The sequence below is a fragment of the Macaca mulatta genome, chromosome 11 (assembly GCF_049350105.2).
Source record: "Macaca mulatta isolate MMU2019108-1 chromosome 11, T2T-MMU8v2.0, whole genome shotgun sequence".
NCBI lineage: Eukaryota > Metazoa > Chordata > Mammalia > Primates > Cercopithecidae > Macaca > Macaca mulatta.
This window is the reverse complement of record NC_133416.1, coordinates 29,031,137-29,050,437: the sequence shown is the minus strand read 5'-3', so window position 1 is coordinate 29,050,437 and position 19,301 is coordinate 29,031,137. Positions and strand designations below refer to the sequence as shown.

The window sequence follows — 19,301 nt, the reverse complement described above, 5'->3', positions numbered from 1 at the left end:
CATCTAGCTGACTGATTTTTCTGATTTTCAAACATGTCCTACTTGAAAAACATCTCAATCTTATTTTAACACCAGTTTTCATGACAATCTTTATGATTATTTACCCTGCTTATTTAGCCATCTGTGAAGAAGAAAGCTTCATAGTGACAACATGGCTTCTTTATTCAATCAAAAATTCAGAAATTCAGGATAATTTGATGTGATGCAGACAGAATCTCTGGATGATGGGCTAGATTTTAAAAAAGTTTTAAAAAGCAATTTAACTAGATATTTTGATATAATCTAGATACAGTCTATAATTCAGTTTTCTTAGAAGTTTAGCAATTCCTTTTGAAATTGGTAGGTATTATTACTGCATCATTCAAAATTCTACCCTTTGACAGAAAGAATTGGAATGTTTCATTAACACGGCCAGTATCTTTGCGTTGGTACATAGCTTTAGGTTTTATGAGGATATTGACCTGGGGGAGGTAAATCCGATCAGAATTTCTGTACCTCATTCAATCCCTTCTGTTTGACTCCCTTCTCTGACTGCCAGGCTTACAATAGAAATAAAGCTGTGAAGTATTAGGTAATTGGCCCAATAAAACTTTAACATATCAAAATGTCTCTAAACATAGAGATAGGTTTATTTGGTCAATTGGATCTCCTATTTATAATTCAATTTTAGCGTACTGAGTGGGCTCTTCTCTTGTTGGTTTTCACATGGCTGCCTCAGGATTGTTGGGTTCTTACTCTCATATGATTTAGGAAAATGCTGTCAGTAACCAGGTTTAAAAAGCAAAGTGTGAATCATGGCTTCTTTGGTTCTTACTATAAGCTTGTCAATGGCCTCCACCCAAAGACCACCAGGAACACATGGGTAGTTGAACAAGTTGGGTTTATTACTTACGCAGCGGGAAAGGACACCTACCATGGGGAGCTGTGGGGCATCTCAGAGCATGTCAGAAAGAACTTACTAGAGGATTTGTGTTTTGTGTAAGGTGATTTGGGGAGGATTTAAGGAAGTGAGGCTTTGCTGTGGATGAGAATGCTGTCAGGAAGAGGAATTCTGTAATTGGTATCTTAATAAATTTTATCTGTAGGGAGGACAGGCTTCTAAGGAAGCAACAGTCACTCATATTAGTTGGGGGAGAGGGATGTTTAGTCATTTTGTGGCTTGGACAATATTCATATTTTGTCTATGTTTAGACATAATTAGGGAATGGTCTTGTTTTGTCTTGATCCATCACAGTCACAGAGTGGCCTTGTCTGATGACATTCTGTGAAATTGTTCAAGACAGAACAGCATGGCCTTGCTAAGAGGACCAGACCACCTATTGGATGACAGGGGCTGCTGCTTTTCTCTTTCACAAGGTTTATTTTTGTAATATTCTGTGTGACTTCTTCAGCATGGTGTAGGGCCAAGAGAGTCTTGTTCTAGCACCACCATTAACTTGTGTGGCCTTGGACAAGTGAGATAGCTTTCTTGAGACTCAGTTTCCCCATCTGTGTAATGGGATGAACATGTTTGTCTTCTGTACTTCACCTGCATGCCGTGAGGATAAAATAAGATCAGACAGATGGAAACTCTTTGAGTTTGTAAGTTATTTCTATTAAAAGAGCATCATATCAAAATTTCAAACTGTACAACTGAATTAAATCTTTGTGCATCTCCTTTCTACTACATAATATTTGCTGATACTACTGATGATTTTGGCCTGAACAGAGTGGGAGAATACAGTCTTCCTCCCTATCCAGGGGTTTTGCATCTATGTATTCAAACATCCACAGATCAAAAACACCAAAATATAATAATATAAATTAAAAAACAATATGATATAACAAGTATTTACCTGGCACTTACACTGTATTAGATATTATGACTAATCTACAGATGATTTAAAGTATATAAGAGGATATGTATAGGTTATATGCAAATACTATGCAATTTTACATAAGAAACTTGAGCAGATTTTTCTGTATGCAGGGGGTCCTGGAACCAATCCCCTGCAGATACCGAGCGTTGACTACATAGGGCATGGAGGTTCTATGGAACAGCACAAACTATATAAATAATCGTACATCCATGGTGAAGTTCACTCTTTCTGTTAATCAAACTTTTAGTTAGACTTGATAGTTTTTCTTCTTTTTATTCCAAAACACGACTTCTTCATTGACCTCTAAAGGTGAGAAAGAGTGCTCTTCTATTTAAGCTGTTGTTACTGGCAGCACTTTAATTGCGTTCAACACAGATGGGTCTGCTTTTGCTGTGGATGTTTATGACTGAGTCTCATCTGTCATCTCAGGGAGACATCCAACTGGAGACAGTTGATTTAATTTTTTTCCTCTCCAGAATACCTAGCTTGAGAGCAAAGAAAATTGGGAATGTGGAGCCATAAAGCTACCAATACAGCTTCCTATTTTATAGACCATTTGCCACAGAGCAATAATTATTTTTCTGTCTAAAGAAGAAAACAAAGGAGCTGTTAGAGTTTATCTCCAGCCTGTGAAATATGCAATCATTTCCCAAAACAGAATACTGTTTCACCTCAGATCTGGGTTCCAGTAACACTGACTTTATTATGACCATGCTGATTTTTTCTTTCCTCGTTCTCCTGATGTTGTCTATTTAATGCCCAGTTAATATTTTTTTGTTGTAATTTAGAAACCTTTATCAAAATGTTGCCTTCCATATTTGAAGTTTCAAAGGTTCACGCATGGTGCCGCTGAAATGAGGCAGTGTGTGTCAGAGCTCCCATTAAGACACAAATTGCTGTATTTATTCTACAAAGGAGTCTGTTATTTCCAATCTTACAAATGTACAGCATCCACAGGGACCCTGTAAACATTGGAACCGTATCAAGCCCAGCTGGGAACCTGACAGTCATTGGTTTCTTCTTGAAAGGCTGCATCTTTTCAAATGGCTCTTTGAAGGGGCATTTTTTGGAATTAACGCTACCCATCTTAACATTACCATATTTATGTGGAATGTGATCTGATTTTTCTTGGGAATGTCTGTTTTAGATGTCGGGGTTTCTGGCCATATTGGGCCAGATAATTCTTTGTTGTGGTGGGATGACTTTTGCCTGTAGGATGTTTAGCAGCGTCTACAGCCTCTACTCACCAGGTGCCAATAGCAGGCCCCTGATTGTGGCGACTAACAGTTGCCCAGAAATTGCCAAATGCCCCCTGGGGGGCAAATATTCCCTGTTGAGAACCACTAGTCTATGTGCATTTATATACATCAACAGAAATGCTCCAGGAACCAGGGAACTTTGTGGAAATACAACTGAAAATCCTATTCCATAGAATGTGGGGGGTGGGGGGTGTACCAGATTCTGACAGACCCTCAAATTTTCCTGAGTACCAGATTCTGACCCCCGAATTTCCTTGTTTTACTATATATTCATCAGTGACAAGGTGATAAGGAAAACACAGAAACAAAGATTCTATCAGAAATTAATTTGAGAGTAGCAGTTTGTTAAGGAACCTCAGCAAGAGAAGTATTTGCAGCTGTAAATGGCAGTGTTATGTGCGGTTACATAAAGTCAGTAGTGAGAGCCCCGGAGGATGTGAACAAAAACACACGTGCCTGCACGTCGTTACGCTGCTGTGGCCACTCACAGGTCTGAACCAACTCTGCAAATGCAGACATTTCTTACAGAATGTCTCTGGCTCCCAACAACAGAATTGCAACGTGATGTCTGTGCTAAAAATTCGATGACTCACAAATGAGTCAACAGAGAAGGTGTTCTAGGAGCTGACTGCTTTGCGGATGCCTGCAGGCCCCAGGATGGCATGGAAAGCAAGGAGAGCCATTAGTTGAGTTGACTCAGCTGGCTTTTCATAGCGGATTTTCTCCATGTACAACCTGAGAGGCTGCGTGGCTTTCTTTTGAGTAAAAAATGCTCGTTTAATTAAGAGCTCAATAGACCAGGTTAACATTCAAGTCCCTGCGTTACCCTAAATTGAGAGTGTTTTGGAGAGCTAGCTGAGGTTAAATTTAATACCTGTTTAAGTTCTGTCATACCTTAATGTATTTTCATGATGCAAGAGAGAGGGCATTGCACTTCTGTAATTCTCTGTGGGAAACTAGTGTTTCTGTGTCTTTTTTCTTAAAAAAATCAATATAAGTTTATAAACAAAAGCCACAAGGACACAATTTTAAACTGAATTGTCTTCAGGTTATAGATATATTTTTGACTTTTTTCTATATTGAGGCTTGAGCCATACATTAAAAATTGTATACTTATCACACATTATTCAGATGTCATTAGAGGCTGGCTTGAGGGCACATTCCAAGGAGTGGGCTTGACGTTTACTGTCAGACTGTCTACCAAGAGAGTTTATTAAGCAAATTAACAGAGTACAAGAGAATGAAAGCAGAATGCTTAAGGCTACAGCACAGTGCACGGTGGCTCACGCCTCTAATCCCAGCACTTTGGGAGGCTGAGGCGGGTGGATCATGAGATCAGGAGTTCAATACCAGCCTGACCAGAAGGGTGAAACCTCGTCTTTACTAAAAATACAAAAAAAAAAAAAAAAAAAAAAAAAAAAAAAAAATTAGCTGGGCTGGGTGGCAGGTGCCTGTAATCTCAGCTACTTGGGAGGCTGAGGCAGGAGAATCTCTTGAACCTGGGCATCAGAGGTTGCAGTGAGCCGAGATCACACCACTGCACTCAAGCCTGGGTGACAGAGACTCTGTCTTAAACAAAACAAAACAAACAAACAAAAAAATCTTCTAAACATGTTTGAATTTCTTATTCACACATAAACAAGTGTTGTATGCTATTTATAAATGGAGATTTTCATTTCATTAAAGCCATTTTCCAGGAACCTAAATGAACTGTTGAAGGGTGGAATAGCGCATTCCACTTATCCTATGTAATTAAAATAAAACCACAAGTCTTAAACAGTATAAGTAATTCAGAGTGACCTCTTTTAATTAACCCTAATTGGTGAGTTTTTTCTGTGTTTGGAAGAGAGTCTAATTGTTGTAGCGTGAGAATGTCAAAATAGAGAGGTCCCTGACTACTCTTGTTAGGCCTTTACAGGGAGACATTACCACGGAGGCTAGGGTAGGAGGGCAATGTCTAGGAACCTGGGTCCGATCTCTTCTTATGAGTCTAGAAAATTTATTTCATTAGCATTTTAAAAGAGGAATAAATGCAGGAGGATTAACTCCTGCTAAATGAACTCACAAAAGACTGATGAATAAACCACAATGCCAACTTTCAATTGCCAAATAGATCTAAATATTTGGGCCAGTTGGTGCATTTTCCTTGAAGTAGAATATGTATCAAAGGCTAAATTACAATATTGGGGTGCAGGAGACTCAGGAAATTAGATGACACGTACTCCTTTTAAGGATATGCTATTTTTCCAAGAAGACTGGCCATTTATTGAATCTACACGAGGCAATGGTGAGAGAAACTGTTTGATTCTCCATTTATTTGGGTTACGTGCTGATCTTCTGTTAATAAGCCTTTATTCAAACATGGTTCAATATGACTGATAACGTTTTATCTTCGTTAGTTAATATTATGTTTTAATTGTGCCTTCCCAATATTCCACTTAAGCCACTTGTGCCCAAATCCTATTGCCTATAATAGTCACAAAAATCCTTTGGGTTATTTGTATAACTGATTGATCTTGTTCATAATTTCTGTGTCCTTATATTCCAAGGCAATCTTCTCTCACATGTATTAACAACACTTAGTGTGCTTGTGGCTCTTTCTTTTGGCTGCAATAGGATTGCAAATTCCCTAAAGCTCTTTCCAGTATTTCTTTGTGACTGTAATTCTCCTGGTCTATTTCTCTCCAAGTTTTCATGTTACTGAGGATATCATTAAAAACAAACATCCTTTGCTTTCTTTTAGAATTATCACTTCCTCTTCTAAACCTCCTCCTTCCTTCCTTTTGTATGCCATGTTCTTCATAATCATTGTCCTCTTCAGTATCAGATGTCACTATAGTTTTTAACCTTGAGAAGGAATTCCTACTTGCACATGGTCTTCTACTGGTCCCTGTGAAAGAGGATTGCATAGACCTTGTTCAGGCCTTTTTGCCTCAGCTGTTTGCAGTTGGACAGCAGTGTGGCTTTAGTGTCACTATCAGATTTCAAGGCCTTCGGTTCAAAAACTGTGTTTTTGCCATCCTAATCGTATTATAACACCTAGATTTTAATGTTGAGCTACATGATATAGATCGATGAAGCAACACACTTTTGAGTTTGCCCTTCACTCCATCCTTCCCTCCATCCCTTCCTTCCCTTTCCTCCCCACCTGCCTCCCTCCCTCACTTTTTTCTTTTCTCCTTTTTGAGACAGAGTTTTACTCTGTCGCTGAGGCTGGAATGCAGTGATGCAATCTCGGCTCACTGTAGCCTCGACCTCCTGGGCTCAGGTGATCCTCCCACCACAGCCTCCTAAGTAGCTGAGACCATAGGCATGTGCCACCATGCCTAATTTTTGCACTTTTTGTAGAGATGGGATTTTGCCATGTTGCTCAGGCTGGTCTTGAACTTCTGAGCTCAGGTGATCCACCTGCCTCGGCCTCCCAAAGTGCTAGGTTTATAGGCATGAGCCACTTTTTCATTTTAAAATTGTATATAGTTAAGGTATATAACATGATGTTTTGATACACATATGTATAGTAAAATGTTACTGTAGTCAATCAAATTAACATATCCATCATGTCACATAGTTACCTTTTATTTTTGTGATAAAAATACCTAAAATTGGCTCTCTTAGCAAATTTCCAGTATAGAATACACGATTATTAACTATACTCCACATGCCCTGCATTAGATCTCTAGCCCTATTCATCCTACAGATATGTGACTTTGTACACTGTGACCTCAATTTCCCCATTCCCCCTGCTCCTGGTAATCATCGTTCTATTCTGTTCTCTTTATTTCTATGTATTGTGTGTTTTTTTTTCTGTTTTGTTGTTGTTGTTTAGATTCCACATATAAGTGAGAGCATGTGCTTTTTTTCCTTTCTGTGTATTTTTTTTTTAACTTAGCATAATGTTCTCTAGTTTCATCCATGTTGTCACAAATGGCAGGATCTCCTTTTACAAGGATGAATCATATTTTGTATATAAACATATATTATATATAGCGCAAATTTCTTTATCTGTTCATCTGTTGATGGATACTTAAGTTGTTTCCGTGTCTTGGCTATTGTGAATAATACTGCAATGAGTGTGAGGGTGTATGTTTCTTTATGAGGTGGTATTTCATTTCCTTTGGGAATATGCCCAGAAGAGGTACTACTAGAGCTTATAGTAGTATTATTTTTAATTTCTTTAGGAACTTCCATATTGTTTTCCACAATGGCCATGCCAATCTGTGGTCCCACCAACAATGCAATGCACAAGGGTTTCCTTTTCTTCACACCTTCCTCAGCACTTGTTATCTCTTGTCTTTTTGAAAATAGCCATTCTAACAGGCATGAGGTGACATCTCATTGTGGTTTTGATTTGCATTTCCTTGATGATTAGTGCTGTTGGGCACCTTTTCTTATACCTGTTAGCTATTTGAATGTCTTCTTTTGAGAAATGTCTATTCAGGTCCTTTGTCCATTTTTTAATTGAGTTACTTGTTTCTTGGCTGAGTTTTGTGAATTCCTTATATATTTTGTATATTAAACTTTTATCTGGCTTAGTTTGCAAATATATTTTTTTAATTCCTTGGCTGCTTTTTCATTTTGATGATTGTTTCCTTTGCTGTGTATAGCTTTTTAGTCTGATGTAGTCCCACTTTGTTTATTTTTGCTTTTGTTGCCTGTGCTTTTGGTGAGATAGCCAAAAAATCCTTGTCAACATCAATATGAAGAAGCTTTGCTTCTGTATTTTCTTCTAGGAGTTTTTTGGTTTCAGATCTTATGCTCAGATCTTTTGAGTTGATTTTTATGTATGGTGTATGATAAGGGTCCAGTTTCATTTTTTTTTTTTGCATGTGGATATCTCGTTTTCCCATCACAATTTATTGAAGAGACTATACTTTCCCATTGTGTCATCTTGATGGCCTTGTCAAAAATTAGTTGACTGTGTATGCTTGGGTTTATTTTTGGGCTTTCTATTCTATTCCATTGGTCTATGTATCTGTTTTTATGCCAATACCATACTGTTTTGATTAATGTTGTTTTGTAATATAATTTGAAATCAGGAAGTATGATGGCTCCAACTTTGCATTTCTTTTTTAAGATTGTTTTGAAGACTCTGGGTCTTTGGCGGTTCCATACAACTTTTAGGGTTGTTATTTCTATTTCCAATTGAAAATGCCTTTGGAATTTTCATAGGGATTGCACTGAATCTGTATATTGCTTTAGGTAGTATGGACATTTTACTAATATTGATTCTTTCAATCTATGAACATGAGATATCTTTCCATTGATTTGTATCTTCTTCAGTTTCTTTCCTCTGTGTTTTATAGTTTTCAGAGTACAGATCTTTCACTTCTTTGGTTAAATTTATTCCTAAATATTTTATTCTCTTTGACGCTATTATAAATGGAATTGTTTTTGACGCTAATATAAATGGAATTGATATCTTTTCAGATAGATTCTTATTGGTAAAAAGAAATGTGACTGATTTTTGTATGTGGATTTTGTATCCTGCAACTTTACTAAATTCATTGATTAGTTCTAACAGTTTTTAGTGGAGTGTTTAAGATTTCTACATATAAGATCCTGTCACTTGAAACAGGGATAATTTTACCTCTTCTTTCCCAATCTTTATTTCTTTTTCTTGTCTATGTGCTCTTGCTAATAATTCCAGTACTGTGTTAAATAGAAATGGTGAGAGTGGGCAGTTTTGCCTTGTACTAAGTCTTGGAAGAAAAGCATTCAGGTTTTCCCCATTGACTATGATATCAGCTATGGGCTTTTCATAAATGGCCTTCATCATGTTCAGGAAATTTCCTTCTACACCTATTTTGTTGAGAGTTTTTTTTTTTAATCATGAAAGGATGTTGAACTTTGTCAAGTGCTTTCTCTGCATTGATTGAGATGATCGTGTGCTTTTTATGTTTTATTCTGTTAATGTAGTATATCACATTGGTAGTTTTGCATACGTTTAAACCAACCTTGCATCCTAGGGATAAATCCCACTTAGTCATGGTGTATACACTTTTTGACCTGTTGTTGAATTTGGTTTGCTGGTATTTTGATGAGAATTTTTGCATCTATATTAATAGATACTGGCCTATAGATTTTTTCTTGTGGTATCTTTGTCTGGCTTTGGTATTAGGATAATGATGGCCTCATAAAATGAGTTTGATAGTATCTTTTCTACTTCTTTTTTTTTTTTTTTTTTTTTTTGGAAGAGTTTAAGAAGGATTGGTGTTCTTTGAATGTTTGGTAGAATTCAGCTGTGAAGCCATCTGGTCCTGGGCTTTTCTTGGCATCTTGGTTTCTTTTGTTTTAAAAAAATAAATCCAGCAATAGGCAGTCACAGAAGTAGAGCAAAACAGGAAAACATGGAGAGTCCATTATGTTTATCTTCTCCAGGTTGTTAGTTGATGGTTTTCTGGGAGCCTTCTTGATGATCAAGGTCTCTCTGTAGCATAATAGTTAACAGGTTAGGACTGTGGAGTCAGCTAGAGCTGGATTTGCTATTCAGCTCTACCACATGAGAATTATGCAAACTTGGCCCCTAAAGCCTCAGTGTTCTCATCTAAAAAATGGGTTAATAATATTAACTCATAGCTCTCACTCCTTAGTAAGCTATACATATTTTTAGACATCATTTTTTTCCCTGCCAATAAAAAGAATATTCAGTGACACTGGACCAGAGGCCATTTTTCTTGCACACTCCTGCTTTTCTTCTAGTGTACCACTCTCACTTCCCTTTTCTTCCTTTTCCCCTCTTGCTACCTTTCCATTCAAACTAGCTCACTCTCCCCGACTTTTTTTTTTTTTTTTTAAAGGCTCTTACTCACAACCCATTGTGGGAATTGCAATGCAGGATAAAACTGTGAAAGCGCTGTCTAAAGTTTCAAAGAGACTAATTAAAACCCAGGGAATAAATTTCAATAGAATTTCACTTGAGTAACTGCCAACTACCACTAGAGGTTAACTGCTAACTACTACTAGAGATTATTTGGGAAGAGAGTCCATGATCCTAAGCTATTAAGGCCATTGCGCCAGCCATCTCTTCAAACTCATTTGTCTGGACAGACTACTTATTATTGGGTTATTTAAAGGCATTTAGACTTTCTTCTTGAGGGATGAGAGGGTGGGTTCCCCCCTCATAAATTTTGTCTCCAGTTCTTAGACTTCTTCATCCTTCATGCAAATCACCATGAAAGTGGGTCTCATGACCCAAGGTAACTTTTTCAGAAGACTTGGGGGAGGGGGAGGGTCTTAGCCGTGAGTTCTTATTTACTCTTAGAGGAGTGACTCTTACCGTATTTAAGGGCCTCAGGCCTGGCCTCTGGCTTGGGTTGGCTTGGATTCAGGCCCTGGTCAGTTGAATTTGGGGCTGAGCGTTCATTACCACCATCCACTGCTCCCTTCCGGTTCTCCATCCTTTCTCCCCACCCCCTCTCCTTCCTTCTTTCCCTCTTTTCCCGTCTCCTTCTTCTTCCTCTCCTCCTTCTTCCTCCCCTTTCTTTTTCCCCTTCCCTCATCTTTCATCTCTTTTTAGGTAACTGCACTCATCTCTTTGCTCAATGGAAATTATAATGCTTACTTTTCTCTCTTAAATTTTTTGTTGTGGGATTAATGAGAACAACCAAAGGAATGGCTTTGGTATTGTGAGAAGCTCTGGATAAATTTAGAAATATCAGCCAGGTGCCGTGGCCCACTCCTGTAATCCCAACCTTTGGGAGGCCGAGCAGGGAGGATCGCTTGAACTCAAGAGTTCGAGACCAGCCTCAGCAACATAGTGAGGTCCAGTTAGTACAATAATTATAAAAATTAGCCAGTGTGATGGCACACGTCTGTAGCCCCAGCTACCCGGGAAGCTGAGGTGGGAGGATCTCTTGAGCCCTGGAGAGTGAGACTATTGTGAGCCTTGATTGTGCCACTGCACTCCAGCCTGGGCAACAGAGTGAGACCTTGTCTTAAAAAAAATTCAGAAGTATTATTTGCTAACTGTTTCTGCATTTTCTTCGTTCCCACATGCCCATACTCCCTTACGATGTATAGTATGCCAAGTATGCCCTTTTCTAGTCAATAAACAGCGTTTATATTTACAAATAAGAAACTACTGTTATGAGGGTCACCCTTTGTGGATAGTTTGCTGAACCCCTGCTTTCATTTAACTATGAATTTTGATCTCTGTGGAAGACACAGAAGTCAAAGATGACAAGAGCTACCTGGTGCTGCAAGGCTGTGAGGCTTTTAGCAGATAACAATCCTCCTCCTGTTTAGGAAACCTGGCAGTTCCCTCTGCGCATTCCCATTTCAACGGTGCTACCAATTTATGCACCATTTACAGAAGAGGCCAGAAACAAAACTGCAAGGCTGTTTTGATCCAAGTAAAATGATATTGCCACTCTCTGGGAGGGGGTAGGGACTCCAAGTGAATGATCTGGGATGATCAGGAGTAATATCTTGTCGCAGCAGCCATTAAAGAAACACTTGCCCATGGATATAGTATGCTGCTTGCATTTGCCTTTTGAGCATCCCTTCCTTCCCTCAGTTTCATTCACCGTCCTGTGATGGTGCAGTGACAGTGTCTCTATCTGTCTTTCTCTCTTCCACTCTCATTTTCAAATTTCACCTGTTTTAATAAATATGTGTAAGTCGCTATTTTTATCTACTAACTACCAAGCTTATATTGCATCCCCTGTTTTGGTTTCTTGTGCAACCAGTTCTTCCATGGGGTACTGGGACTTGCGGAAGTTCAAGTAGAAGCACAAACTCATTAATCTCGTGTTGGCATTTGCTTAAAATGGTAGGGTGTGCTGGAACCTTTGACCAAGTTTCACATCATTATGAAGGTGTCTGTTTGTGGAGATCTCCTTTTATTTTGTTTCTTATGGAATTATAGTATGTTCTTAAATCTAGGGCCGCAAGCAGGTGGTGAATGGGAATGTTGCTGTTGATTCTGCTCTTCTCCAAGTATTATTATGGCTGAGGAGTTAGGTATGAACTCCTGCACACTGCCATGCTTACTTTAACTTAAGAAATCTAGATAATTCAACACACAGGCTCTTCTCTGTATTTGTTTTAACTGTGGAATGGTCAAAATTGCTACTTTGTAAATAGGTGTAAGAGAACGAGGGAAGGGTCCATAACTATTGGTACCATTAGTGCCTTAACGATGTGGACAGATCAAGCCACCTCACCCCAGGAGTGTGGGACTCATCCCTGTTGACAGTAATTACCTCAATGGCTGTCAGTCTAGAGCTAGTGTTTCTGGGTGATGTGAAATAGACACTTCTCCAATCCAAGGAAGAAATAACATGCACATTTAAACCCTGTCATCTGATTAATTGGAGAGTTTAGCAAGAAACCAGATAAAAGTAAATAACCTTGTACTTCCTCAACAGAGAGATGACCATCCAACTTCAAAGAAAAAACGCCAGGCAGGGGAGAAGATCATGTATACTTTGGTTTCAGTCCCACATGGCAATGACATTGCATCCCTTTTTGAACTCGATGCCACAACTCTTCAGAGAGCTGACTGCCTGGTTCCAAGGTAAAAAAAATATTATGGTTAAAAGATGTTTCTTTGAATAATTATACCAGTAGGTAAGGAATGAAAATAATAATATTAATATATTTTTATGATATCATGGGAGCAAACGTAAGTGAAGAAAAAATGTGTAAAACATTGTGCCTCTTCTGTGAGGAGGTTAACATAATTTGTTTTATTCTTATAAATAATTAAAATGTGCAGGAACAAAGAAATTCTGAAAAATTTATAAGAATCATTTATTCTTATTACTTACCTGGCCTTTGGTTACTAAAATGAAAAATAATATAAAAACATTTCTATTTATATATTTATCATTTATTTTTATTATGTCAGATTTCCCATTTCATTCATCCATTTGTTCATTTATGTAGTCATTCAGTCAACAAATATCTATTGAACATCCATTACATTCCAGGCATTGCCCTTGGCATTGGGAGGACAACAGTGAACAAACTGGTTATACTCTCACATTCAAATGGGGGAGACAGGCAGTAAACAAAACAATAGACATAAAATATTAATAAAAGGTCAGGTAATAAAAGTGCTTTGAAGAAAAAATGGAGGGTGTGGAGAGAGTTCTCTTAGGTAGGAGAGTTCAACTGTGTCCTCTCTGAGTTAGTATGTTTGAAGAATGATCTGAATGAATTGAGGAACCAAGTCCTCTCTTCCTGAGAGGAATATTTCAAGCAGCAGGAACACGAAATGAAAAATGTTGAAATTTACTGGGTGTTTTTAAGGACGAGTGAGAAGGCCAGAGTAATTAGATAAAAGTGAGTGAGAGGGTGTGGGATTGGAAATAAGATTGACAGAACTTAAGGTAAGACAATATCTTACATTCTTTTGCTTGAATTTGACCATTTTATTTTACTTTTCATTTATCTTTTTTGAGACAGGATCTCACTCTGTGGCCCAGGGTGTAGTGCAGAAGCATAATCATAGCTCACTGCATCCTCTACCTCTGGTACTCAGGTGATCCTCCCACCTCAGCCTCCTGAGTAGCTGGGACTATAGGCATGCACAACCATGCCCTGCTAACTTTTGTATATTTTTGTAGAGATGAGTCTTTGCCATATTGCCTAGGCTGGTCTTGAACTCCTGGGCTCGAGGGATCCACCCACCTCAGCTTCTCAAAGTGCCGAAATTACAGGCATGAGCCACCATGCCCAGGCTAAATTTGACTATTTTAGTTAAGCTTTTCTGTCTATAACTGTCCATCTTTCAACCATAAGGCTGTGATGCAGTCTCTAGATGCATCGAGGAGTCTTGCCCATATTATTAGGGTTAGTGGGATGGCTCTAAATGGGCCTTGATGGAGCGCTAGTGTGCTTGGCCTTGGCAGATGGCAGTGGTGAAGCCGAAGGCACCTATGCAAAAAGGCAGACATTGTGTGGGTTTCCTCCAGGGAGGGTAAAAAGTTACTATAATAACACTATTGAGAAACATTGCTGGTAGAGCTTCCCAGGGTGTTTTGTGGCTATTCTCATTCATGAGAAATGTTGCCAAATTTCATACCTTATATGAGTCCATCTCTCACTCTTTTTTGTTCCATCAATATAAGCCTGTAAAGAGATCCTCTCTGGTTTTACCTGACCCAGGTCTCTGGCTTTCTCCTCCCAGGACTGGGACCTTAATCAATCCTTACTATGACTTGACTTATTTTAGATTTAAGTCAGCAAAAAGGGAGCCCTTCTTGAACTCTAACCAAGAGAGTTTGCTTAAGGAAATGATAAAAGGGTCTTACTAGAAAGTGTATAGAACCACGATGATGGCCACCGAGCCTCCCTTTATATGGAATCATTAATCTATTACTTTTCAGAACTGTGGAAGCCCTATTCAGTATAGTGCAGAATTTTGTATTAACATCAATTCATCTGTCATTAATTGTATTAAAGCCAACATTAATTAATGCTTAATAATAACTACTATTATAATATAACTCTTGAGCACTTTTTATGTACTAAGTCCTGTGTCAGGTTCTTAATAAATATTATCTTATTGAATACTGGCAGTAACCCTTACAGATCAGGAACTAGAGACTGAGTTAGAACCAGTGGTTCTCAAGTTGACTGTAAATTAGACTCACTTGGGTAATGTTGACACCTTGCCATGCCCTGGCCACGCTGAGACCATGAAATCAGAGTCTCACAGGTGGCGTGCAGGCTTTACTCTTTTTAAAGCATTTATTACCTAAGTGATTCCACTGTGGAGTCCAGTGTTTCTCAAACTTTATAGTCCAGTGCTGCTTAAACTAAATCACTGTACTAAATCACTTGGGGACCTGATGACAACTGAGTACAAATTACGTCTCTTGTGTAATTCAATGCGGAAGATGCTAAGTGATAAAACAGAGGCATTTCAGAATTTCTAGATATTTGAACAAAGATTGGAGGACTGCTATTTTAGATTTGTGAAGCTCAGTTTGTATTTTATCTACTTCTGTAAAGGAGCAGAACCAGGTTGTTGAATGAATCTCTTTGCCTGAGGCCCTTGGCATTTTATTTGGTTTTCTTTTCTTGGCCCTAATGCTTTTTACCTTATGTTGTAAGACATATTTATGCCTTATCTTTATACTGATCTGTAAGCAACCTGAAGGCAGAGTACCTATTGTGCTTTTCTTTTAATAGGCACTATACACATATTTGTTAAAGAAATAACAAAAGATTATAAAAGATTTACTAAAAATGGTAATACTTGAGTAGGATGAAGTTCTAGGTGTCCTTTCTTAGGCACTCTGTCACAGTTCATATCTAGTCAATTTTTAAAGTATATGTTACATGGAATTAGCAAATACTGAACCATTGTTCCTAGGGGAAATACAGAGTTAGATTCCTGTGAGCTTCTGGTCACATTTTTGTTGACCAATACATAGCCTTGTTCTATGTGTGCTTCTGTTTAAATACACCTTATTCAATATATGTTGCTGATTCATTAACATTGAATTTGTGGTCAGTAGCACTATAACTCATGCATGAACGAAGCTCATATAGCACAAGTATTTTCTTTGTAAGGCATATCACAGCCTTCTTGTGCTTGGGAACACTAGACGTGCGTAACTTTAGGAACTTCTACACCTCATGTGGGGGCCATCTTAAACATCAAAATCACCAAAAAAAAGCACAGAAGTGTGAAAAACATGGCACTAAATAGAGCACAAAAAGGACACTTGTTTATAGCATGAGAACTGAGACAAGACGCAGAGCATCACCTTGTTCTACTTCAGCTTGGAAATGTGCCTACTGGGCCACTTAAATTTTTGTCACTCTATGTGTGTCCTGAAATGACCACAAAAGCTCCTTGAACACTGATTGGGGGGTTACAAATAAATTTTAGTGAGCAGGAGAATTCACAAGTACAGAAGCCACAAATAATGAGGATTTATTGTACATTAATACTTTTACATACAAATAATTAAACTACACAAACTACACTACTGTCTGCCAGCAGTGTTAGCTGAGTTATTTGTTATTTGATCAATGTTCTTAGTTTAGCATGCATCAGAACTGCCTGGAGAACCTATTAAACTACTCATTGTTGGGCTACACCCCCAAAGTTTCTGATTCAGTCGATGGGGATGAAGTTTCAGAATTTGTATTAATAACAAGCTCCCAGGCGATGCTGATGCCACTGGTCTAGGGACCACACTTTGAGAACTACTGGCTTAGGCAATAATGCTGCATGCTTTGAAATAGTCTATAATTCAGAATTTCCCCTTAAAGCAGAGGGATCTTGAGTCAATTACTAGTTAATATATATTTATGTTCATATCATATATGAAGTTGTTAAAGATGTCAATATGTAAATGTGCTAATTTTTTATAATTTGTTTTTTTATATTGTTTTGCTTTTAGGAACTCATATGTTCGGTTAAGGCATTTATGCACCAACACATGGGTAACCAGTACTAGTATCCCCATAGACACAGATGAAGAGAGGCCTGTTATGTTAAAGGTAAATGTCACTGAATATGGTTTAATTTTTAGCCACATGTCATCCGAATAGGATTAGGATAGGAATGCTGTGTGACATGTTCCTTATACTCCATCTTCACCAATATTAGATATCATTGCAATTAATTACATCAAGCATGCATGTCTGCCAGTTGCTTAGGTAGCTGATCTAAATGGGTTGGAGGCAGCAAAGCTGTGATTCAGGAGGATGTTACGGAGACATCGAAAAGAACGGTAGCGGCATGTGGATGGAGAAGTAGAATCCAGGAGTGCCTTTTCTCTACTGTCAAAACTGGAGCAGAGGGCAAGTGTGAAAGGGAGAGGTTTCCAGTGGGGCTTTGGAACAGGGCAGGAAGTGGGCACAGGAAATCTCTGTGTCCCCACAGCCTTTCGTAGTGGACGAAGCAGGTGGGAGTTACTGTGTTTGCGTGATCTATTCTTGTCTTATATTTCTTAAATAGTACTAGATGTATTAGTCCTCAACGAATATTGTATAGTTGTTTATAAAACTAATCTTAATGGAAAAACACATTTCAGATTGGAACCTGCCAAACCAAAGAAGATAAAGAAGCGTTCGCCATCGTGTCTGTCCCACTGTCTGAAGTTCGAGACTTAGACTTTGCCAATGATGCCAATAAAGTACTAGCGACCACAGTTAAAAAGCTAGAAAATGGCACAATAACTCAGAATGAAAGGAGGTGAGTAACTTTAAATGGGTCTTAAATAATCAAGAGTCAGTTGTCAGTTGTTATAGTAAGCCTGATGTGAATGAATGACTCTAAGGGAATATTTATAACATTCTCAATAGCACACCTGCTTCTGAATGAGGTGGGAACTTACTCCTCTTGATCATAGCGAGTGAATGAAATTTGTCAAATTTAAATCTGGTGAAATATTTACTTGTCCTGTTTTAGCTTTGCTTGAAAACAGTTGTTTTAAGTTATTTTCTGGTCATTCTTTTTTAAATCCTTTGTGGGAGATTTGCAATACCTTTTGCTGTGCATGATTTGATATTTGGATTTAGAGTTCTAAAGGACCTAAAGAAAGTTTTGTGTTTCTCTGTTGTTATTTATTCAAGATGCATTTCTCAGCTCTGGTACCAGAAAACAAACAGATATGTAAAACCAGAAAAATTATCTGCAGGCTGTAGCTCTCTGCCCTCATAGCTTGTTCAGAGAAACTGGATCCTTGATTCTTTTTTTTTTTTTTTTTTTTTTTGAGACGGAGTCTCGCTCTGTCGCCCAGGCTGGAGTGCAGTGGCGCGATCTCGGCTCACTGCAAGCTCCACCTCCCGGGTTCACGCCATTCTCCCGCCTCAGCCTCTGAGTAGCTGGGACTACAGGCGCCCGCCACCACGCCCGGCTAGTTTTTTTTTTTTTGTATTTTTAGTAGAGACGGGGTTTCACCATGTTAGCCAGGATGGTCTCGATCTCCTGACCTCGTGATCCACCCGCCTCGGCCTCCCAAAGTGCTGGGATTACAGGCTTGAGCCACCGTGCCCGGCCGATCCTTGATTCTTAAGCTCTGGTTTTGGAAATAAGTAAGAAAGAGAATGATATTGACAGCTAGCGATTATTGCATGCCTGCTTTGTGTCAGTTACTAGGTTGGACACTGTAAATATATTTTATCTAATCCTTCAAATAGCCTTGAAATAGGTATTCTCGTTTTACATAAAGGAAAACTGAGGAGGGTAAGCAAACAAGGTAAGGCTGCATAGTTAATACTAAGGGGGGATTCAGTCCTGCATGGTTTAAAGTCCATATGCTTTCCAGTGTGCCCAAGCACAAGCATCCTCTGTATTTCCTCTCTTCATGATCTGCTACATGCCTGTTAATTTAAACAAGAAAAAGCTATTTGCCAATTTCCCAGGCATTCAGACGCTGGAACTCTCATACACAGCTGGTGAGATGATAATTGATATATGCACCTTGGAAAATAGTTTGGCAGTAACTAGCAAAATTAAAGAAGCAAACACCCCATGACTCACCAATTCCACTCCTAGGCTGAACATTCTTGAACATCTGTCCAAAAGACTCTCCTCCACATGTGCACCAGGACACATGTTCAAGAATGTTCAGCTTTGTTTGAAATAACCCCAAATGGAAAACCATCCAAATGTCCAACACCAGTTGAATAGACGATGAAAATTGTGTTATTTTCATACAATGGAATACAGTTTTGCGATGAAAATAAATGAACTACATCTATGTGCAATGGCGTGGCTAAATTTGACAAACGGATTCGGTGAAAACTAGACACAACAAATACATTCACTGTAATACTATGTGTAACATACAAAAACAAGCAAAAACAAACTCCACTCCATTTCTTTGGGGGCCTTTAAGCAATTAGAAGAACCATAAAGAAATGCAAGGAAGTCATTGTGACAAAAATCAGGATGGTGTTTCTTCTTAGAGGGGAGGGAGGAATTATGCTCCCTGAAGGTTTGAAAGGTGCCTGCAGGGTTCCATTTCCTGCTGTTGGTGGTGGCTTCATGGGATTCACTTATCAGTAGTCCTTAGCTATATGTTTTAGAACTTTTTAGATACACATCTTACAATACAGAAGAACAAAAAATCCAAGTTTGCTTCCCTCCATCCCTGTCAATGAGAAAAAAATCCTAAATATGCAAACAAATGGAAAAGCTGTTTCTCAGCTTCCTCTCTGTTCTTACCTCTGTTTTTTCCCCTGCCAAACTTACATTTCAAAACAACTATTG

At 38.5% G+C, this 19,301-nt stretch overlaps 1 protein-coding gene across 2 annotated transcripts in view; it reads left to right on the top strand.

Moving 5' to 3' along the window:
• The window catches only part of ITPR2 (inositol 1,4,5-trisphosphate receptor type 2), a 495,598-nt gene that overhangs the window by 131,079 nt on the left and 345,218 nt on the right, over positions 1–19,301 (top strand). For both annotated transcript variants that reach the window (XM_028829349.2, XM_028829352.2), the window contains exons 11-13: positions 12,487–12,635; positions 16,483–16,582; positions 17,119–17,279. In XM_028829349.2, the coding sequence (XP_028685182.1) occupies positions 12,487–12,635; positions 16,483–16,582; positions 17,119–17,279 (410 nt within the window). The remainder of the gene's footprint in view (positions 1–12,486; positions 12,636–16,482; positions 16,583–17,118; positions 17,280–19,301) is intronic.